Source organism: Ambystoma mexicanum, chromosome 6q (assembly GCF_040938575.1).
Source record: "Ambystoma mexicanum isolate Mex_15411 chromosome 6q, UKY_AmexF1_1, whole genome shotgun sequence".
Lineage (NCBI taxonomy): Eukaryota > Metazoa > Chordata > Amphibia > Caudata > Ambystomatidae > Ambystoma > Ambystoma mexicanum.
The window spans coordinates 1,357,661,701-1,357,685,678 of NC_090937.1; the positions used below are offsets into that span (position 1 = coordinate 1,357,661,701).

Below are 23,978 nucleotides of genomic sequence, written 5' to 3' on the forward strand. Positions count from 1 at the left end.
CAGGGTTTACTTTTATTCTCCTCATTGTTATTTATTTTCTTTTTTTGCTTCAGCGGAGCTAAGATGTTAGAGATATTAGACATTTTTGAAGCTAAGCAGGATGACATGACCTGAAAGGTGGTAGTGTTCGAAAATATAAGAGCGCTACTAATAAAGGTTCAATATTATTCAGTGTAAGACGTTTTAGGTTACGTGACAGTGTATGACCTTTCAGCATATTCTTAGTTTTCAGTGGAAATGGGACTGAGAGAGAAAAAAGCATGAAAGAGTGATCTGACCACGGGCAAGGCAGAACAAACACATTGTGGCAGATAACATTAAGAACCACAAGCCAGTCCAAAGTATGACCAAGTATGTGGGTAGGCGCATCCACTTGCTGTTCAAAGCCTAGGTTGGATAAGCACTGTTTTAACTCGATAGCGTAATGATCATCTGCATCACCAGGCCAATGGTTAATATCTCCCAGAATGATAAAAAGTGAAGGTTTTAAAAGAGGTATCAAAAGATTAAGAGACTCAGCCAGACTTGCATTCGGTGAGGGTGGATGATATATCAGGTGGATATTAATAGTAAATTCCACATTCATACCGACTTTAATGTGTAGGGAGTCTATTCCCTCTATTATTTGTCCTGGGGATTCCCATATAGAAAGGGTCTCTTTAAAGATAAAGATAAAGGCAACGCCCCCACCTCTACCCTCCGATCTGTCCTTTTGGATCATAACATAACCTGTAGAAATAGCTACATTAAGACTGAGACCAGCAGCACTGGAGCCCCAAGTCTCTGTCAAGGCACCTAAGTCCAGATTGTTATGTTCTATATAATTGGAGATCTCGAGGGCATGCTTGAATAAAGACAGAGTATTTAGTAGCATGTAGCGAAGCTCTGAAACTGAGGTCACTACACATGATGGCAGCGGTGCTGTAGTGCCCTGTTCCAGGCCTATAAGTGGGAAGGTAGTGTCGTATTCTTTCAAAGTTACTTCTCATAGCTGGGTGCTGCTTGCATTCAACAAAAGGGGAGCATGATTAATGGCAGAGCAAACCTCAGCCGGGTCCACATCCAAGATGGGAACCGCTGGCCGTGTAAAACATCGGGTTCCTCAGAACTAGGAGGGGATAGGGGCGTCGCACTATCAAATACAATAGTATCGCTGCATGACAAGCTGAATTGGTGAGAAGAGCCTACCTTTGAGTTTGAAGAAAATTCATCTGAACGACTAAGAGATCTATTTCGCTCCGTTGCAATTACTGCAACGACTTCAGCCAGCCCCATGATAGATAAGGAACGTAAAGTGCGTTCCTGCTTGCAGACTGGCTAAACCTGTCTGCCCCGGCGTATCTGCACCGGCACGTTCACGCCAGGTTTCAGGGGAAGAACACTTCCGGAAACTACAACTCCTTCTGGGGAGTGTAGTTCCAAAGGCGCGGCGTGGGGCATGCAGAGATTGAGTACAAACACTGATTCAAATTGCCCCAAGAAGTACAAAGCACAATTTCAGTGTAAAACAAGGATCCCGGCGGACTAAATAAAATAAATGTATTAAATCCCTCCAATTACACCAGATAAAAGCAGTAAAATAAGTAAAAATACACCATATAAATCAGGCAGCAATTTTAGGATAATCTCTATAGATAAACAAAAGCAGCAAAGTAAGCAGTAGGTGACCTAGGTTTTTTTGAAGGACCTTGAAACTTCCAACTAGGCATGTTTTTATGGGCAAGATCATAGGCGTGCCACTTTTTATGAACTAGGTTCCTTCCTTGCAACAAAAGTATAATTAGATCCAGGGAAAATTAATGTATTATATCTTAGTTCAGGTTTATGTTCCATATACTTCAAAGCTTTTCTAATTGGGTCCTGTGACCCCCCCCTTGTGTCTTCACCCATCCCCTAACCTGAAAAGAAGGGTCACCTGGGCCGCGTCTCCTGAATCATATGGTGCTCCTTCTGCTGGAGGACCTGGATATGAATATTGTGTTGAGGGATGCGAGCCTCAGTTTAATGAAGATACCTGTACATCATAGACCCCTTTTTCTGGAGACCCTCGTCACACCCCTTACTACTGTGGAAATGCCAAAGCAAAATCGTTTTGCAATGGAGAAATCAAATAAAACCAAGAACAGCCAAGACAAAATCACCCCCCATTGTGAAACCCCGATTGGTACCTGAGAATGCCAAAAAGGTTTTGCACAAGGTCCCCACATTGGAAGCCACAGCAGAGCATTTTTGTCATCACAGATCTACAAAGGAAGGGTGTGATGAAATGACAACTGCTCTGCGGGAATATAAGGATGAGTAGTGACTAAGCCGCTTGCTCAGCTCCCACACTTCTACAACCCAAAAGTGATCCCAATCATAAAGGAAAACAAGCACAGACAAGGCAGGTTCCATGTTCATTCATCCCAGTTTTATTTTTTTGGCTGCTTTTTTTGGCAAATATGTTCAATTTTTTATTTGGGGGTGTCTCCCTCCAAACCACCATTCCGTATTTATTCCTTATAACCCACCCACCACCCTATTCCTTATATGCCCTTACACCCCAGCCATATTTTTCAATTTTTTTTTTTTTTGCAACTATATAATTTGAAAGAATATGTCTTTGGTGTAAAATGGTAGAACGGGGACATAACCAGTGTCTAGGGCCTCAAAAGGTGGATCAGGGGAAAATGGTCACTTGAAAGTACCTGATTCCAATCTTAGTCAGTTCCATGGTTTCAAACCTGGCTTCGTACGGTCACATTGGTCGCTGTCAGTGAGTCAGATTCAAGTGGATGCTCCATGAGGTTCAAAGGCGGTGTCGAGTGATGCAGGTGGACTATATAGATAGGAGCAATTCTATGATGGAGCATCATTGGAACGAGGACTACCGCTGGTTTGGGTGAACGAGTGATGCAATGATTCTGCCATTCGAATCGAGCATTGATGCAAAGTCCTGGCATTTCAATGATGGGTTTGTTGTGCCTGCACCATGCGCTGGTGCTCAGGCCAGACAGACGACGGGGCTCTGCTGGACTGATGCATTGTCAAGGCTGTGTGAAAATGCGAGCAGCGGTGGTTCATGCTTCAGGTGTGTGCTAAATACAGCACAGACAAGTCCTGCTCGTTTGAATGCAGTGGACATGGTTTGAATGTGGGTTGATTGGTAGAAAACCATTCAAAGTGGGATCCTGGCTGTTTTGGCTCCCCGGGTGCTATGAAACCCACTTCAGGGTGCTCCAGGACAAGGTGAGTCCTTTTCAGACTCTGCTCTCCCCGTATAAAGAGGTTTGGTATCAGAGGTGCAGGCCTTAGTGCTCAGCAAGAGTCACCCGCAATGTGCCTTGGGAGTGGTTATGGAGCAGAGCCCACCTCTGCCTTGGAGCACTGTTTCACTTGAATGGCTGAGGACTTTGGAAAGATCAACTCTCCCAATAGAGGTCCACTTTTTTTTTTAAAGTCTTTGAAGGTGCAAACTTTTATCAAAGAAGGGATGGGAGACCCCCTCTTTTTAACACAAAATGCTACACAGAATTTGTGGAAAGCAAGCCTACCTTAAGCTGCCCTGTCCATGTCTTGTTATAAGTGCCCAATGCCTTCTTATGTCAGATCTGGAATGCATTGCTTCGCATGGAGTTGAGGGGGACAGGAAGGAGAGAAATGCCCACAGAAAAGAAATATTGAAGAAACCCTGCTAAGAAAAACACTTGTTCTTCCTTGACTGTCCTAGCTCAACTTCAAAATGTCTCTGGGGAGCAGGGCCCGAGTCTGGAGGCCAGCATTTGGTATGGACTTAGCTCTTTAAAGCCAAGCTCACCGGGCATCTACTGCTGGAAGTTCCCAGGCCTAGCGAGGGAGGTGTTACCTTTCCTTCCGGAGACTCAGAGGCACACATCCTGCCCTTCTATCCTGGAATGCAGACAAGCAGGTGCCTGAAATGTACATAACCTCTGAAAGCTGCCTCTGCTCACAGGGATTACACTCGTATTCTACAAATCATATGTGGCTTTAATCATTCTGAACTACCAACCACCATACCAATATAGGTATGGCTTATATTTCTGGATTATCCTGCCACAAGGTGGGTTTTTTATCATAATTAGGATGATTACGGAACAGAGGTGTAGACCTCAATGCAACCTCGGCACTGTAATGACTTGGCGATCATAACCACTGTTAAACAGGGCACATGTGACCTCTGAACACTCTCTGTGCCACTGGAGAGAAGAGGCTGCAGATGAGGATACTAATGCATCAGGGACAGCACAGGGGTACACATGCTTTTGGCATGGCGTTAAATTAAAGGGGAGGTGGTCTGGTTAACAGACCAGCCTTTTTGACATGAGTACCTGCATCATTTTACTATTAATAATCCAAAAAGTTAGGGCTTTGACACCCTCCCCAATGGCAATCCTTCACAAAAGGTGATGTGAATGTTTGTCGCTGCAAAGCAAACATGACTACAATAGACTCACCCATGGCCTCTGCCCGGGATGCAGCCGCAGACCAAGTTCTATTCACTTGAACTCTCGGAGGGAATGAAATCGCAGCAAAATGATATACTGTGGAAATGGCTATTCGGTTCCATATTGCCATGCTGGAATTGCTGGAGTCATACCTCTCGTAGCAATCTCTGCAACTTTGTACTGCCGTTGCAGTACGAGCAGCCTGTCGCATCTGGTGATGTCATCAGGGATGTGGTTGCCTTATTCGATGCTCCGCTGGCTTCCAGACGCTGTCACTATCAGAGTCTGAGCAATAGCACATGTTGGCCTGGCCGCACCCTATGGGCCATCCCTGACTCGTCTCCCACAGGAAGTTCCCTCCCTAGCCCAGGTGTCTCTAATGCCCAAAATGTTTATTATAGATGGGTAACTGCTACTATCTATTAACTCGCTGGTTGTGCTGGCCTAATGGCCAACTCTTTTTCTATCCCACTTCCTCTGGGAACAATCTAGATGAATCCAAACCTGGGTCCCACCATAAGAATGTTACGAAGGAGCGGTGCCTTCCTGAAGGAGTTGAGGATACTGACCCCATTGTCTTCCTACAAAAATTCTTACCGCCATACTACATTTGCCTTTGGAAACAATTTTTAATATACAACGAGCCCATAGGATTGGTCAACCCTCAGCCTCTCCCTCATCACGTCAGATACCAAGAACTCTAATATTATACCTCTTGGAATACTCTCAAATACAACTTATTATTTCCACAGTTAAAGAACGTAAATCTCTAATTTGGCATGGCAGTAAGATATTTATCTCACAGGATGTGGCAAGAAGTACAGCACAAAGAAGAAAAGTCTTTTTGGCATTCCGTCCTGCTCTTAAACAACTCAATGTCCGGTATGGCTTGTTCCACCCATGCTTCTTTAAAGTTACACATGTCTAAAATTATTGAACACTTTATTGGCATCTATGTCCATAATCTGGATAGAATTGGGGAGATGTCTTTTTGGCTCCATTGTACTAATACCAAGAGTATACATTTACTTATTGCTCTCTATAATGTTTGGTTGAAGAACGAAACCATGCTGGGTATATCGATATAAGTTACCGGTTATTCTTGATTAATAACATGTCCCGACTATAGATCTAAGTTGGGAAAGGAAACAAGTAGATTCACATGTTTGTTTAAAATACCTTTCTGTGTTATATTTTTTGCAGATTTATTAAATTTCAAGAGTACTGACATTTTAACTGATTGTTGATAAATAGCTTGCAGCAATTTTGTGACAGTATGCCATCAATGTTTAGCAATAATCAATTGCTCCTTTTGGTTATTCTTTCTTCTTATCAATTGATTTTCTTTTATTGTTTGCAAGCAATTATTTATATTTTGGATTATATGTTTGGATACTATGTAGCATGTGTAAAGTTTATAGTTTAAACTAAATCACATTAATAAATAAAACAAATTCTGCTCTTTTGTTATCTGCCATTACTCTTCGCTCTCTGCTCTACTACTCTTTCCCTCTCTGCACTACTTTTCTCCTCTCTACTACTATCGTGCCTTCTTAGTACAACTCTCACCCTTCACACTACTACTCTGCAGTCCACTAACATCTTCTCCCAGAGTCCCTCTCCTTTCACTCTCTGTCACCTAGTCATTCAATCTCATTCACCCCTACTCTCCCCCTGTTATTCTCCACGCTTGGTCTGAATGGTACTTCTTCACCTCCCTTGAGTTCACCCAAACAAACCACACTGCCTGGATTCCTTTGCCCATTGTTATCCCACTACCTTCCACTTCCACTGGTTCTCTCCCTTAGCTAGTTCCCCAAGCCACCAACTGGCTTCCTTCTTCTCAGGGGCTGGGTTACAGGTATGCAGACACATATAGCGGGCAATAAGCCCCACACTCTTTTCATATGCAGGTCCACTGAAATTTGGTAATGACAGCCCCCAGAAAGTATAGTCAATTTCACAGTTTGTATTCCCGCCAGTTTTTGCTGGTGGCAGCTCACTAAAGGTGTACACACTTCCAGTGTTTGTACCAGGAGTACACGGAGCGTCGCTCCTGATGAAGGTACGATCAATTTCAGAGTCCATGATGTCATGTAGAGCCTCTGAATTGCCGATTTGATGTGTGGATTGCTCTGTGATCTATTAGTTCTTTTCTTAGTTGGGTTGCTTTCTTTTTCCTCCACTACCCAGCCTTATGGAACAAAAAGAAAGACTGGCCAGCATTGTGCATCACAGGTATGTGGCAAGAAAAAGTGCTACTTCGTTCATTTATCCAGGCACAGGAAAAGGGACAGAGACTGGAGCCCTCCCAATTTCTGGGCAGGACTGGCTCTAGCATATGGGCCCCCCTGGCACCTCTTGACAAGGTCATGTCTTTGACCCTGCCATATTGTCCAAAACTGTGATGCAGATATTGACGGTGAGATCATGCACTTTACTGAATTTTTGAATGGCATCACCTTCTGTTGTATAGCGTGCTATGTTTGAGAGTGAAGCTACAGCAGATACTTTAGTTGTGAAAATATTGTTAGTGGGTAAGCAACTAGTTCTTTGTGGAAAATGACTTATGAGCATAAAAAAAATAACCTTTTTATTTATGTTTGTAGGATTTTCAAGAGAAAATGATACGCTGGGAGCACATGGCAAAAGTGGTAGATTCGCTTAAGTCACAAATACAGCATGAAAGTGAATGCAGACTGAATGCGGTCTCAGCTACTCTTGAGCAGCTAATATCAAAGCGGAAACTCTCCGTTAGGCAAAAGGAGCATCAGCTAACGGAACTTCTGAGAGGATTCTGGGAGGAAGTTACACGATACAATAATGGTGAGCAATGATTGGCTGGTTACCCACCTCTTGTCTAGAGCTATTATACCTGGACACTATGAAGTCTACTGCTCATAGATGGCGACATACGCATCAACATTAAATATATGCATATACAGTTTGTGGGCAGAAAACGTGTGCATAGTAGACCTCCTTCAGTGTAAGGCACTTTTTCAAGCATAGCCGGATCCTTACAGTTTAATAGAAATCGACCCCTCCCTCTTAAAAAGGTGCGCACCCATTTCTTTCTTGATGCCATAGTAAATATAATATATTATAGGGTGGTGCTAGCTGCCATATAATTAGGGTGAAACCTATCATCCATAGGAATTGCGAACATTGTATGGCTCATAACCTTTGAGCCATAGGATGGATCAGTACGACATATGACATGCATAATGTGGACCACGGGCCCGCAGAATGGGAACATTTGCAAATCCATGTAACAGTTCAAAAGATATAAAGTGTCAAAAAGGGTTTTTTTTCACTTTCCGATAGGGAACATTTTTTCGCTGGACGGATTTGCGCCAAATAAGAAACAAGTCGGGCACAAAGCGCTTAAAGGAAATCCTTTGTTGGTGTGGCGTAAATACGTTGAGTATTTTTATTTTGCATAGAGCGGGTTGTCCCTGTGCCCATAAAATTAGTCATATCTTCCATGATTCATTGCTGGTGCCAATCGGGTGCCCCCACACGCTCTCTCATACCACAAGCTATGATGCAGCCTGCTGGGTGCATCCTGCTCTCCCACGAACTATAGAGCCTTCAGTGAGTGATGGCTGAACTATTCTTTTGCCTCCTCCACTAACGTCCTGTTAAATATCTGTGTAGGTCTCACTTTGCTTAACCTCTACACCTTTCTCTTCGCTCCCTGGTGTGTCCTCTGCACAAAATCGAAATTAGCTGTGTCTATTTACATCCTGCACCCTAATTTGACTGCATTTTGTGGCCTTTCATTGAAAATCATTGTCGACTGTGTGCATTTACATCCTGCGCTCTAACTTCATTGAATTGTGTCTTTGCTAATGCTAGGCCACCTGTGAGATTGGGTCAGACTGTGCAGTGCAGTCACACCTCTCATTTCAACTTCCCTTTGTCACCCTAATGGCACTCGCCATCTCTCCCATCTTCTCTAATTGCTACTCTATCTCCTATTCCCACTCCCTCACTAGTTCCTGACTGAAAAAAGACAATAAAGGCATCTTGTGTGCAAACCCTGGCCTTCCCATCGCAGACATCTACTTCACAGCAACCTCCAGAGGGTTATTCACAAATTTACTCTTTTCTGTCCCCTCTCCAGATCTTTGGACTCCTCATCTCTACTCTCTCTCCTTTCACTTCCTTTCCCATTAACGGTGGGACCAAGTGGGAAGTCCTCTTGGCTGACTTCTTATCCTTGCGCTGCAGTGTTACATGTGCCCTATCATGGTTCAGGGTCCTCAACCCAACCTTCTACTCTTTAACCGGATCCTGCCTTCCCACATCAACTTTTTTCCTTCTGCTGCCTCTCCCCTTGACACTCACTGTCCCTCCACCTCTGACCGGAGTACCAGGCCCCTGTACTCCTCCTCAGCAAACCTTCAAAGGCACAGATTACTTCCACCTGGCAACTTTTTTAAATTTGTTTTTATTAGTATCATCACAATACAACTCTATGCAAAGAACCTGCAATTCTTTTCCATAAAAGATACCAACCAGGTTTTACATTTTTCTTCTCCCTCCCCCCCATATTCAACAAACTAACCCTGCCCTCTCCCTATCCCCAACAATGTTCCGGCTCCAACAGGGCAGTCTCTGTTACCGACCCTCCGGGGTCCATGTTTCATCTCCACTAATATAGCCTGAGGTTTGGGGTCCGGGGCGTGATCACCCCATTTTTCTCTGTCCATTGGTCCTGTCCAATTTTCCACCTCTCCACCCTTGTTCTACTTCCTTGCCCTGGAGTGGCACCCTATTCTAATTACCCTCCCCCCCAGTCCACTGCGCATTCCACCCGCCTCATTTGCCTCTTGAGAATGTTCTGGATCAAAGTTCTCCAGGAATGGGGCTCGCTCTATCGCTCTGGTATGTGATCGGTTGTGTATTAACCTCGTCAGCTCCTCCATCCTGTAGAGGTCCAGAGCCTTCGCCGCCCACTCCTTCTTACGTGGGAGACTGTCCCTTTTCTGACTCCCTGCCAGACAAGCCCTCGCTGCCAGTAGGAGAAAGTGCGGCATATGTGGCAGTTTTCTCCAGCTGTCCTCCATTAGTTCAATGCCAAACAGCACGAGCATTGGGTCCATTTTTCTTTCTTCCCCATCCAGGTCCCTTATCCACCCCAACACTTCCTTCCACTATTGTTGAGCCTTGGCACAGTCCCACCATACGTGCCAATAATCTCCTATGTGACCACATTTCCTTCAGCAGTGGGGGTCAGTTCCCGGGTACATCTTCCCCAGTCTCACCGGGTCCCATTGCTACCTATATAACAGCTTAAGCCCATGTAACCTATACTGGCAAGCGATTGAGGTTCAGTGCGCATTTAAACGGAGCTTCTGCCGTAGGTCCGGGTCCATCTCCCTTACCAGATCCCTTTCCCATCTACTCTGTACGAAGATATATCTTCCCCCCCCTCGCTTCCAGTAATGCCTGGTATAACCTTGAGATGAGACCCTTAGTGCCCTTCGCTGTATCTAGTATTCATTATTTCTGCGTCAGTTCCCTCAGCAATTCCTCCTTCCATCTTGCAGATTTTAGAACCCCCTTCAGTCGCAGATATTTGAAGACAGACATTTCACTCAACCCCAACGCTGTTTCCAGTTCTGTTATCCTTACAAACTCCTCATTCTTTAGAACTTGCCCCCACCCTTTCTAAGCCTGCTTCAAACCAATCTTGATAGCTAGCATGTTCTGGTATGGCGTCCCGTATGGGTGGAGCCCATATGTGACTCAATGGGGAGGGCCAGGTTGTGAAGCCCTCCATCTCCTTCCTGTCCTTCCACAGCATGAGTAGTGCCCTAATATTTTATATGAGTAGATTCCTTTCAGCATTGCCTTCTTCGATGTCCATAGCCACTCTCCCAGGATAACCAGACGAAATCTGCGTTCTCTATCCCTACCCATTGTTTGTCCTTCTCCCTCCGTATGTGGGGGACCAGGGCCCTGAACTGGGCTGCCCTGTAATACGTCCTCATTTCCAGAAGTCCCACCCTGCCCCTTTCTTTCGGCTGTATCAGAAGTTTGTAGGCAACCCATCTGCCGCCCACCCTGCCACATAAATCGGAGTATTTTCCTCTTCAATTCCTCAAAGTATATCTCTGGTAATTCTATCGGGAGCGCTTGATATAGGTATAGTATTTGAGGAAGAATCAGCATTTTAAGCGCGTACAGTCACCCCAGCCAGGACATTGTAAGTTTCTCCCACTTCTCCATTTCACCTGTTAGTCTATGCAAGAGTGGGTGGAAGTTTCATTCATAAATCCTTTGCAACCTCCATGGTCACCTGGCAACTTTTAACGCCGGCAATGCCAACAAACACTCTGCTGACTTCTGCCTCCATCTTGAAGACACTGACCTCGACCTTCTCGCTCTCACTGAGACTTGGTACAATGCCATCTCAGTCACTGCTTTTGACTCCCTCCTCCCTGTCCGTTTCAAGATCCTTTCCAAGCCTCGACCTCAGTGTGCTAGCAGTACGGTCCCCTTAATCTATCCTGAGTGGGTTCCTTCTTCCATCGTAACCATCCAACTCTATACTTTCTTTGAGAACCTGGTCTGCAAGTTGGTCATCTCTCCCTCCTACACTTTGACCATTGCTACCATCTACCGGCCTCAAGGTACTACCACCCTGTTCCTCCCTGAATGGGCTGATTTCTGCTCTTCTTTACTTTCATTCAGTTCCAAACTCCTCCTCTTGGGTGACTTCAACATCCAATTGGACACCTCTTCCTCAGCATCCACTCCTTTCATTGACCACTGCACCTCTCTCTCCCTCTCCATCCTCCCCTCCGGTCCAACCCACTCGACTGGACACACCCTAGATGTCATCATGCACTCTGACCTCTCACTTGCTCCCCCTTTGGTCACCCCTCTCTCCTGGTCAGATCATACTCACCTCTCCTCCCACCTGGGTCCCTTCGGCCCTCCTACAGCACCCACAAAAGCCCTGCCAGCCTTGTTCACGAACATGCACCCGATGAAACAAGTGTCAGTCACTGCCTTTGCCTCTACATTCACCCCACCCCTTACTTAAGACTCCGCCTCAGACTCTGCTCTCAGCAATCTTCACTCTGCAATCACGAATACCCTTGTCATCCTTGCCCCAGTCATGAGGGTCCACCTTAAAACTGCCTCGAAGTGTAACACTTGATATGACTCTGAACTTGCAGCCCTTAAACGAAAGTGCAGAGCAGCGGAACAGAAGTGGCAAACCTCAGGTTCACCCTTTGACAAACTGGCCGCCCACCTGCTGCAAAGGCAATACAGACTTGCCATCCGTGCCAAGAAAAGGGCCCACCTTCAGGCATGGGTATTGGGTGCATCCAATAACACGGCAAACTTTAAAAAATCTGCAGAGAGCTAGCTAACCCTTCCACAGATTCGTCCTCCCCTCTTCCTTCCCAGGCCCTCTGCAATGCACTGGCCACACTTTGTCACCAAAACTCAGGACATCCTGAGCACCCTTGTTACTCACCCACCTAACCAATCCCACACCCCCTTGCCTTCCTTGGCCGCTCCCCCTCCTCCTTGCGTCTTCTCATCCGTCACCCTGTAAAAGCAAAAAGAGAATATCGAGGCTGAGTACCCCAAAAGGAAATACACCAACACGGGCTTACAAAGATACACAGATCTTTGTTCTACAACTGAACAGTTTTCAAAGGACAAAGTAACAGATAGCTATCAGGCCCTCATTACAACACAGCGAATACCAGCCCTGTTCATTGTGTAAAGTGAGTGGGGCTATACACCAGAATGTTCGTGCTTTTTATACAATTCTCAACCTGATGTCCAACCCATTTACAGGTTAACCATTTCTCGGGCTAGGGGTTCATGCCGAGTTCGTTCCTAATTTATTCATCTATACATTTATGGATTATCCTTAATTCATACTCCAATAGGTTACAATAGCAACAGTGTCCCTTTGGATTCAACATTAAGCCTTCGTACATCTTTCATACAATGCAGTTAAACAAGTGTTCACATTCATCTTTAAAGTATCGTGCTTAATGTATGTTCGCGGATTAGTATCGTTGGCACAGGTAATCCTCGATCTACAAGTCAAAAAAGGACAAGATCTCATTACATGACCCTAACATTTGGCCTATGGGCAGTTTAAGCATTAGCTCGTCTGTGGAGGTCAAGATGGCCATGTTACAAGCAGAAGAACACTGTCCCCCATTTTAGAACACAGGGTGACTTTGGAGTGAGAATCAAAATGGCGGATGAACCTAAAATGTCGGCTTAATCGATCTAAGGTCAGAACCTTGAAACGTGGATTTCTTCGCAGAGCGACTGGGCTTAGGCCAATATATACAGTAAAGGAGGCACAATATAATTTTCTGTTCAACAAACCCTCCTTTTGGCCTAAGCCAAGCGCTGTACTACTTCTAGTCACTTCGCGAGTAACTCCACGTCTCAATGTCCATACATCCTGAATCACTATCAGAGATGTCAATTGCCATAAGATCAGTTAATAAGATTTCTTTCAGCACATATTCATTGGAGTTCTTCTCTGGGGCGTATACCTTGCGTCCTAATGTACCCATCGCCTGTGCGCAACATCCCCCTAGCATCGAACACATACCAGGAAGGCATTGTATAAAACAACAAAGACACAACTTAATTCCTAAACAGATCAGTAAGACCGAATTAGCTTCCAGCCCCAAGATCGCAAGAAGTCCCAGAACCATGCGCTAAGATCCCAGTTTCCCTCGGGAACATGGACTTCTGAACTTAGGACATGCAGATTCTTTATTGCCTTGAAGATAGTTGGGGAGGAATCTGGCACGAAAACACAGCAAGCGGACCCCACTAACTTGCATACCCCTCCACGTTCAGCCAGGTTGACATCTAATGCCATCCGGTTCTGAAGTGCTACTAACTTTATTGCTTTCTCTTCTAGAGTCATATTATAGAGTATGTCAGTGGTCCGGTTGATGGTCCTCTCCAGTACTCTCGCTAGTCTCCTGATATCTTCAGAGTTCATTATTTGCCCCCAAAATGGCACAAAGGATTTCGCTACATCGCCCAGAACTTGTGCTGAAGTGTCACCATTCTTGTCCCGCAGTGGACGAGTCTTTGAAATTTCTACAGTACTGGCTATGAATATCCCGGGTAACATAATCCCTAAATAACAGGTTCCATGCCAATCCCTGGGTAACCATGGAAATGCTACATTACCGCAAACAAAGTAGACGGGTTCGCCTACATACAAAGGTCTGTCCTCACTAGTCAAATTCTCAACGTTGGCACAACCTTTAAAATCACCCATTGACTGAGTACTATTCCTCTGTATGCAGAAAGAAACTAAATCGGGGCTATGATTGACAGTGTAGCAAGGAGGCGTGGCATCCCTATTGCGTATAGGAGCCATCTTGAAAGAGATCAAAGATTGAAAAGGACGGGACAGTCTATCGAAAGGACTAATAGAAACAACGTTAGGCTTACTCCTATTTGCAAAGAGCGAGCATCCCAAGGGAGTCAGAACATGTTTTTCAAACTGGTTCAGACTAGTCCCATCGAAGTTTCCTGAGATGCTATCATTCCAGCGGCCAAAGAATAGTGCTCGAAGAGAAGCAAAGCATGCAATTCTTCAAACGAAAGCACCAATGTTAGTTTGCTGGCGACCTTGAGGCCGAGCGTCGTCTTAGTCCTTCCACAAACCCTAGCCAACAGAATCCCCTTACGAACAATTGATCGGGCCAAAAAGACAAGCCCTTCGATGATTTTTCCTCGATTGCACAGCCGAACCATGCAGTAAGTCCATTTCCTTGGACGCAGATCGTACCTTGCGATCCCTGGTACTGTGTGATCTGCGAACAATGTGTCGTCACTTCCCGCTGGAAGTGGTGACTGAGCGGAAGCAAGGTCAGAGACACAATTGGGGACTATTTCCGGAAACAAAATGATTGGAGAGTGTGGAGATGAAATGGCTGTTTCGCCAGACCTCACAGGATCAGAGAGAGTCTCCGATGCACTCTTGATGCTGGTTGCTGTTTCATGATCGTTGGTTACAGCATTGGTAAGGGGTTCTGCTTCTTCTGTATCGCGTGGAACCGGGTGTGGAATCCTCTTGGAGTGCGACGCATGAATCCATTTCTTCCGGCCTGCTACCCGCACCGCAGTCTGTGTGACCAGCGGGACTTGGAAGGGCCCCGCCAACGAGGTGCGAGGCAAATAAGATCGCTCAAAGGATTTCACGAGGATCCACTCCCCAGGTCGTATGCTGTGAACGGGACCCTCGCATTGTACAGGTAAAGCCTCTTGCACCTGGTGATAAATCAAATACAAGTTTTTAGTTAACTGGCTACAGTAATCTGAAAGAAGTACATTTTAACATTTCGCAAAGAACGAGACTTCGGAACATTCCAAATATTAGCAGGCCTCCCCATAAACACCTCAAAGGGATGGAGCCCAGTCTTAGTTTGAGGGGTTGTTTGCATTGATAACAACATGATCGATACAGCGTCCGGCCATTTTAATTTGGTGCCGGCACATGTCTTGGCGAGATTGTTTTTGATGATGCCGTTGTATCTTTCCAATAGTCCAGCACTCTGAGCGTGTCTGGCTGAATGGAACCATTTATCGATCTGTAATCCCGCACATATCTGCAGAATTACAGCAGGGATAAAATGTGGTCCATTGTCCGACCAGATCACCCTTGGTAACCCAAATCTCGGGAAGTATTCCTTTAACATAGTCTTTGCAGTGGTCATGGCTGTAGCATATTTGACAGGAAAAGCCTCAAACCATTTGCTAGAAGCACAGATAACAACTCACACATATTTTAAATTAGTGCAACGCTCCATCTCAATAAAATCAAAATGGATGACCTCAAAGGGGACAGAAGGTGGGCCAAAACTACCCCTAGGAGTTGATGTGCCCTTTTCCACATTATGCTGCAAACAGATCATGCATTCTTGAACGAAACGTTCAGCTACTTTTGAGATTTTGTCATTTACCCATACTTTTTGCAACATTTTAGTGATTTTACGAGCACATATGCGTGTGGGACCATGAGCCATAACAACCATCATCATAATATAGGTGTCAGGAAGTAACCACTTCCCTTCAACTCTGGCCACCCAACACCCATCATCAACTTTCCCCAAGCCCTCAGCCCATTTCTTGCACTCTTCTAATGTGGCATCAGCTTGGATATCCCTTACGGAATCAATACCCTCATCCCAAGTACAGGCATTTGTGGCTTCCCTTGAATTATGCATGTCTGAAGAGAGATCAGTGGCAGTCTGTTTGGCTATCTGATCAGCAAAAGCATTCCCATTTCCTACATCATCTACAATCTTCTGATGCTCTTCTGAGGCGCTGTGCATTTTCTGATAGCTAGCTGAGTAGGGAGTGCAAGTGCTGAGAGTAGCTGTACTATCAAGGAGCCATGCTGGATTTTTGTACCATGTGAAGTCAAGAACCCTCTTTCTGACCAAAGTCTCCCAAAGTTGTGAACCACCCCAAAGGCATACTGACTGTCAGTGTATATATTCACTGAAAGCCCTTCGGAAAGTTCACAAGCTCGGGTCAATGCTATAATCTCTGCGGCCTGCGCGGATTTATGCGTAATTCTCTTGGTTTCCACGACCGTGCTCATTGTAGTGATTGCATAAGCAGCTGTGGATGAACCATCCGGGAGTTTGAAAACGGAGCCGTCGCAAAACAGCTCCCCTTGTGGATTGTTCAAAGGAGTATCTTTCAGATCGATTCTACCCTTTGTCTCTTGTTCGGTGGTGTAAAGGCAATCATGTGATTCTTCGTCACTCCAAGCAGTAGCTTGTAGGAAAGGTAAAAGTTCAGCCGGATTAAGAACACAACACCTCTTAATTTGTATGTGTGGCGCAAACAAGATCAATTCATATATTTTTAATCGTGTGGAGGTAAGGTGTTGCGATTGAGTTCTGTTCAATAGAACATCTACAGAGTGAGGTACCATTAGGGTTAAAGGTTGGCCTAGGACCATTCCCTCGCTCTGTTTTACAGACGCAGCACTGACAGCTCGCAAACATCTTGGCAAAGTGCATGCTACAGGATCAAGGGCGGAAGAAAAGTAACCGAACGGCCTATTCTTCCCTCCATGTTCCTGCGTTAATACCGCCAAAACACATCCATCACATTCATGCACATACAACACAAAGGCCTTTTCATAGTTTGGTGTGCCCAAAATCGGTGCCGAGCACAATGCAGTCATGAGCAAATCAAATGATTGCTGGTGTACCAAGTCCCACAGCAATGGCGAAGAAATGCCCTTCTTCGTCAAAGCCAACATTGGTTTGATCACTAAAGAGAAGTTTGGGATCCACTGCCTACAGTAAGAAGCCATTTCTATCCAGGCTCTAACTTCTTTCTGCGCATTTGGGTCAGACATGCTAGAAATAAGTTTTATCCGTTCAGGCGTCAACCTTCTCCCCTCCTTTGACAGGAAATAGCCTAAATAGGCGACCTCCTGACAACAGTATTGACATTTTTTAAGCAAAGCTTTGTGTCCATGTTTAGCCAGGTGAATAAGTAACAACACAGTGCCCTCTTTACAAGTGCTGTCTGAGTCAGCAGCTAAAAGCAAGTCATCGACATATTGAAGCAGTGTACAAGTAGAGGGCAACTCAAGGGTATCGAGCTGCTCTTTCAAAGCCCTACTATAGATGCTTGGACTTTCCAGGTAATCCTCGATCTACAGGTCAACGAAGGACATGGTCTCATTAGATGACCCTAACATTTGGCCTACGGGTAGTTTAAGCATTAACTCGTCTGTGGAGGTCAAGACGGCCATGTTACAAGCAGAAGAACACTGTCCACCATTTTAGAACACAGGGTGACTTTGGAGTGAGAATCAAAATGGCGGATGAACCTAAAATGGTGGCTTAATCGATCTAAGGTCAGAACCTTGAAACGTGGATTTCTTCGCAGAGCGACTGGGCTTAGGCCAATATATACAGTAAAGGAGGCACAATATGATTTTCCATTCAACAACCCCTGTCACAGCTGAATGAGTTACAAGAGTTGTCCGCTCTATGAAGGCTTCTTCCAAACAGGTTCCCCCCTGCTCATTCAGAACTTTCAAGGACATTGACTCTCTTGCCCCCGCATTTCTACAACCACTCTGTAGCCACTGGCTCTTCCCCTCCTCTCTTAAGCACTCCATTATGTGCCCACTATTGAAAAATCCTTCTTTAGACCCTCCTTGTACATCCAACTACCGCCCCCATTTCAATCACCCCCTTCCTGGGGAAACTGCTGTAAAAGCTGGCCTTGCTCCAAATCAACACGCACACTGAACTTGTCAGTGTTCTCCATGATAATCAATCTGTCTCGGGAGGATAGCTCAGGGGCAACATGCTCATCTTGGAAGCAAGACGAGAAGGAGCAACACAGGTTTGATTCCCCAGGTCCACGATTAGAAACGTATGGGTATTAAGTGCATTATAAATGACCTATCATATCCTATATCAATCTGGATTCCAAGCATCCAGAGGCACGGAAACTGCTCTTCTGAACACCAGTGAAGAACTGCTTGCATCCCTGGACTCCAACTCCCCAGCTGTCCTCATTCTACTTGATCTCTCTTCTGCCTATGACACTGTCAACCATTCCATCCTCATTCAAAGTCTCCACGATACACTTGGTATCTCGGAATGGGCACTGGAATGGCTGACTTCTTTCCTAACTGACCGCTATTCCCTTGTCATCCTGGGCAACTTCTCCTCTCCTACGTCCTTCTCCACCTGTGGAGTCCCCCAGGGATCAATCCTCTCCCGCTGGCTCTTTGACATCTACCTTGCACAGCTGGCACACCTCATCTACTCCTTGTTCTCCCTCAACTTTCAGTGTTATGCAGTTGACACTCAACTCTTTTTCAAACTTCCAGCTGACTGACTCACACCTTCCGTCATCCCTGACTGCCTATCTGCCATCCAGGTTTGGTGCTCTTCCAATGGTCCCTACCTCAATGCCAGCAAAATAGAGATCCTTCCAATTGAGATTGTTGCTCCCTTCTCCTTCCCTTCTCTCTGGCCTCCCACCTTGGCCTCTTCCCCCTGCTCCTTCTACTAAAGCCAGAAACCAGAGTCATCTTGGACTCCTCTTTATCCTTCCTCACTCACATGGAGGATATTGCCAATAAATCCCCCATTTCTCACTTTCCACCAGAAGCTCAATGTTTCCCGAGCCCTGGTTCTCTCTAGGCTTGATTATTGCAACAGCCGCCTCCTCAAACTACCTTCTTCCACTTTGTGACCCTGTCAGCTAATCCAGAATAGAGCAGCAAGAGTTATCCTTGGCCTTAAGCCCAGGGGCCGCATCTCTCCTGCCCCAAAACGCCTCCACTGGCTACCGGTTGCTGCATGGATCAAATTCAAATCCCTCTGCATTATCCGCAAGGCTGTCTGGGGCCAGGGACTACTCTATCTGCAATTCTCTCTTACCAAATACTCTCCTTCTAGACCTCTTTGCTCCTTTAGTACCAACTCTGTGTGTAAAGTGTTTCACTAATTGGAGAGCAGGAGGCCGCTCGCTTTCCTCAGTTGAATCCCTCGTCTTGAACAGCCTCCCCCTCCCGGTGCGTCTTGAGCAGGATCTTCTAAAGTTCTGTAAAACACCTCAAGACTCTCCTCTTTTCCTCCTCCTTCTCTTCTTCCTTCCTCTGCTAATACATCAGTTTCTGTGATTGGTGACATGGACCTTTATGCATCCTCTGGGCCTCTGACCATTCACACCCAATCCCCCCCTAGCATCTGTCTTCCTTCAGCACTTGCCTCGGCAGACCCTCCGCACTGGAGATTTGCACTTTCCACCCAGTGTGGCTCCTGGCCGCATAGCACTTACAATACCTTGCACTTCATCTGCAGCTCACCCTCGAGCATGGGCACCACAGCAACTACCCCATTGCCCTCTTCCTTGCTGCACTTGCATGCTCTGAACATTCACAAGGCATAGTAGGTTCAGCTGTCCCTTCCCCCTCTGTATTCTTTTGTATTTAGTTGTACTACTATCCCATGTTCCCTCCCTGCTGCCCTCCGAGTGCTTTGAAACAGTATGTATTTCCTGTATAGGCACCTAACAAGCAAACCATAAATAAAAATATGCTTTATAAAAAAAGTTAATACATTCATTCCAATGGACCATTAAATTTCTGCAATAGAGTTCCAGCCTAAAGTTTGATTTCTTAGAATTGTGAAACCCAGTATTAAGCATAATGCATTTTGTAAATGGCACTCATAGGACCTATGGTCTATTTTACTGTGTATCTGGTTGGCTTTACTTCTTATTTGATGCCAAAGGTGGCACTCTTGGAGAAATAATATTTATTTGAAGCTCGGCATTAGGAGAACAGGCTAGATTGTCATGTGAGCAGTTCTGATTCGTAGTCTAGGCTTCTGTAGATTCCACCTGGGAGGAATTTTAAAATGTATTCTGTTGAAATGAGCTTGCAAGGGTGGGCCACCTCGCTAGCTCTTGGTGCCGATGGCACTTTGCTTTCAGAACCGAATGCATTTTTATGATTAACGGAGAACAAACCTCATTCACTCTAGATGGACCAGCCAAATCTCCTGAGACACTTAAACTTCCCCCATTTGAACATGTAAGCAGGGCTAAAGTGAAGTTTAACTGGTGGTCAAGTCAGGAAAAATCACATTGTCCAAGCCAACTGGGCACATATATGATGTTGCATGCCTAGAAATGCCTCTTCACTTCTATTGGATTAACCCGATGTAAGCTGTTCTTTGGAAATACCTTAAAATGATGTTCACTCCTTTGTGTTTAGTATATGCTGAATAAGAATCATATTCCTGTCAATCAAATTAAGGTCCTACACTGTGATGTTTTGTTTTAAAACACATAAGAACATTTTTAATTTTAAAACTGCTGATGAAAATACATAGGTGGGTGTGGTTTTCAACATCGATATAGTTTTCATGATGATATAGAAATTGGAGCTGATTTTCTTGGTCTTTCAGTACATCATTCCTGTTCTTCAAGGCACCCTTTAAATTACTGCAGACGGTTTTATTGTACCAATGTTTTCAGCAGTTCTGGTTGCGGGTTTAATATTCAGTGTCAAAATCTTCCTGGTGTGTGGCAAATCTGCACCATTTAACAAACTGATCATTAATCAAGTGACATATTTGATAATGACTAGAAGTAGTAAGAGGCAGAGAAAACAATATTTTTTGATAAGTAATAATGAAAGAATTAAGGAGGTTGAATCTTCTGTTATCTGGACTTCTTTTTTTCAACTTAAAACACCCACAAAATACAAAACCGTAGAATGAAAGATAAGGAAAGAGCTGGTATTTCTTTGATGAAATCGATTAAGCATAGGCTATGTGCCTTTTCTTTGTTCCCCTGTTTTGGCATCAGTTTCGTATGAGCCGGTGAGGGGAAGGGGAACCTGCGTGTCATCGGCATAGTTAGTGTAAACTATGCTGAGAGTGTCCAAGATGTCAAAAAGTGGCTTGGTAAAGATATTGTATAGATTAGGAGCGATGCAAGAGCCCTGTGGGGACACTGCAGTGGATAGTAGTGGCGCTGTCCTGGCCTGAGAACACCCTCATGGCTCTTCCTTCGAGAAAAGAAGAAATCCAGGAGGTGGCTTTAGAAGAGAACTGGGCTGCAGAGGTGAGGTGTTTGCAGAGGGTCTCATGATCCACTAGGTCAAACGCCACGGATAAATCGAGAGGAGTAGTTGTGTTGGTTTCCCTTCATCTATGACGTAGCATAGTTGGTTTTTTAAGTCCAGAAGGGCTGATTCCGTGCCATGACCTGGGCGGAAGCCAGATTGCCTCTTGCCTAGAATGCAGTTGGTTACCAGGAATTGTTGTACCTGAGTCTATGCTGCTCTTTCTAGGATTTATAAGAGGAAGTGCACAGTGGTGATGGGGCAGTAGTTGTTGGGAGGAAGGGTCAAGGGAGTGTTTGTGTTTTTTTTTTTTTATAGAAGCGGGCGTACACAAGCTTATTTAAGGCATTTGGGAACCGTACCAGTTGCGAATGAAGCATTTATGAAGGGGGCTAGAGAGGCAGCGCAGCCTTTAATAATGTTGGCAGGGCAAATATCCCCTTTGCAGTTGGATGGCTTGATGTGTTTGAGAAGAGTGAGATCTTCAAGTTCTGCGACTTATTTTAAGGAGAAACCTTGTTTGGCCTTAGTGGGAGGGTTTGTGAGAGGCATGGAGGAAGTGTGCGGGTTGAGAGGTGACACAGGAAGGGATTTTTGGCTGGTGCTGATTTTGTGAGCTAGAGCATCAGTGTTAATCTTTGGAAATTGCTTGGATAGTGGGTGCCGTCGTAGCTAGCTCCCTAAATATGGCGAACATCTCTTTTGATTCAGATTTAGCATTGGCAATTCTAGTATTGTAAGCATTGGATTTTGCGAGGATGATGGCTTTTTGATCGCACAGCTATCAAATTAAATTCTTTTTTGGTGGCTTCTACAGGGTTTGCCTGCCATTTGCAGAGTGTTGTGTGCTTCTTGGCACGTAGTTCAAGGAGTTCAGCTGTGAACCAGAAATTGTAATGTTTGACAGGTTTAGCTTTTTTTGGGGAGAGTGGGGCTATTGACTCAACTGCTTCCTTAAGTGTATCAATGGAGCTATGGGTTAGCACAGTGAGGTCGTTAGAGAAGGGAGGTTGGAAGACATGCACGAAAGATATGGAAGTAGGTTTTCTTTTGTTAGCTTACGGGAGCTCCTAGCCATGGTGGATGGTAGTGGAGGAGCATAAGCTTTCTTTTTTGAGGGTTTGATTATCGAGAAGAGAATAGCATGGTGGTCTGTCCACGGGAAGGGCGTGTTGGTGGTAATGGTGGGAGAACAGTTGTGGTCTGCGGGCCAGTCTAGCATACAGCCTTTAGCATTAGTAGGGTTCTGGTTTTTAGTGTTTTAGCGAGTGCAATGGCATGCACATCTTTTTGGTCATCAAACCTCAAGTTGAAATCGCCAAGGAGTATGGATTTGGAGGTCGTTTTGAGATTGTTGCAAATGATGTGTAATATGTTTTCCTGGAAGTCAGCTAAAGGTCCAGGCGGACAGCACATGATGTAGATGTTGATGGTACAACTGGGCGAGAGAGAGAGTTTGAGGGAGATGGCTTCTGCATTATTACCTAGTTTGGTGTCAATTTATCTGATGAGAAGGGATTCTTTGGCTATAAGGGCTACCACGCCCCCTTTCGCTTCCAAGAGGTCCTGCCGGAAAATGGTTTAACCTTGGGGGAGAGTTAGACCTATGGCGGGAACTGATGCTTCGTGGAGCCCGGTTTTTGTGACCACTAGAACGTCTAGATTGTGAGTGGTGAGGAGGTCCCCGATCTCTGTCGAATGAGCTGGGATAGAGCGGGTGTTAAGGAGGGTGCAGTTAAGGGGGTTGAGAGGGACTTACAGTTGGACGCCAAGGGGCCACGTGAATGGTTATGGTGTGGTGTACCTCATGTGGCAGGGACTGAGGCTTGTGGTGTAGTGAGGTTGAAGCTAGTTGTCGGAGTGATGGGTTTGTGTACGCGAGTTTGGTAGCCGTTGTGTTCTGTGATGGTGAGAGAGGGAAGCGTACAGTGTGGCTGGCAAGTCAACGAAGGCGCCGGTGCAACCTGAGATTCCGATTGAACTGCCTTCTGACTTTGGAGGTTATTGTTCCAAGATTGAATATTCCTCGAGAGTGAAGCTCTTATTGACTCTGTAAAGCAAATTGTCTAGAGACGTGTCCACTTAGTTATGGAATGCTCGTCATTCGTAATTATTAGGACAACGTTTCTAAGCCCTTTTGTGCACTCAATTTCAGCAATTATTACATCTAATCTATGGAACCGATTAATGAACGGAGTACATGTGTCCTTGATACTTGCTTTGGTAAGATTGAATGGTTATTTGTATTGAAAAAGATTACATTCCATATTGGAAATTGGTCACAGGGAAAGAATTGATGGGGTACAAGCCGAACGATTGCATGATTCCTGCTCTTTCATGGAACTCCCACATCAGTGCTATATACAAGAGTGAGGAGGGAACAATCCATGAGGCCAGTGAGCCCTGCTCCCCAGGGAATTATCAATCAATGAAGTCGTGAGGCCACTGAAAGAACAGGTAAGTGGCCGTGCAGCAGATCCTGATCTGATCCCGTTGGATTTCTATAAGGGCAAGCCAGTAATTTGGGTCCCGGTGTTGATGAAACTTTTTAATTCAGTGCTTAGCTGAAGGTTCATCCCCAAGTCCTTGTAGAATGCAGTAGTAGTTCTAATTTATTCTTGCTCTATTTCTGGACTTCAAAACCATGTTCAGCACAGTGTCAAGGAACCTAGGATGCTGTCGCTCATGGAATATGGAGTCAAGCTACAGTATCGCCCGGGCACGCCCAATCCAGCGGACTATCTGTCCCGTCACCCGGGGGTGGGGATCCCATGAGACTCTGCGGAGGTAGCGGACTGCGTGGAGGTGGTGCAACTCGTGGTGGAGTCAGCATTGCCAGTGGCCCTGGCGCGCCACGAGATAGCGGATGCATCAATTGTGGACGA

The 23,978-nt window shown here is 45.3% G+C and overlaps 1 protein-coding gene across 3 annotated transcripts in view; it reads left to right on the top strand.

Moving 5' to 3' along the window:
* Window positions 1–23,978, top strand: part of EVC (EvC ciliary complex subunit 1) — a 946,714-nt gene that overhangs the window by 324,461 nt on the left and 598,275 nt on the right. For all 3 annotated transcript variants that reach the window (XM_069631973.1, XM_069631974.1, XM_069631975.1), the window contains one exon: window positions 7,055–7,271. In XM_069631973.1, coding sequence (XP_069488074.1) covers window positions 7,055–7,271 — 217 coding nt within the window. The remainder of the gene's footprint in view (window positions 1–7,054; window positions 7,272–23,978) is intronic.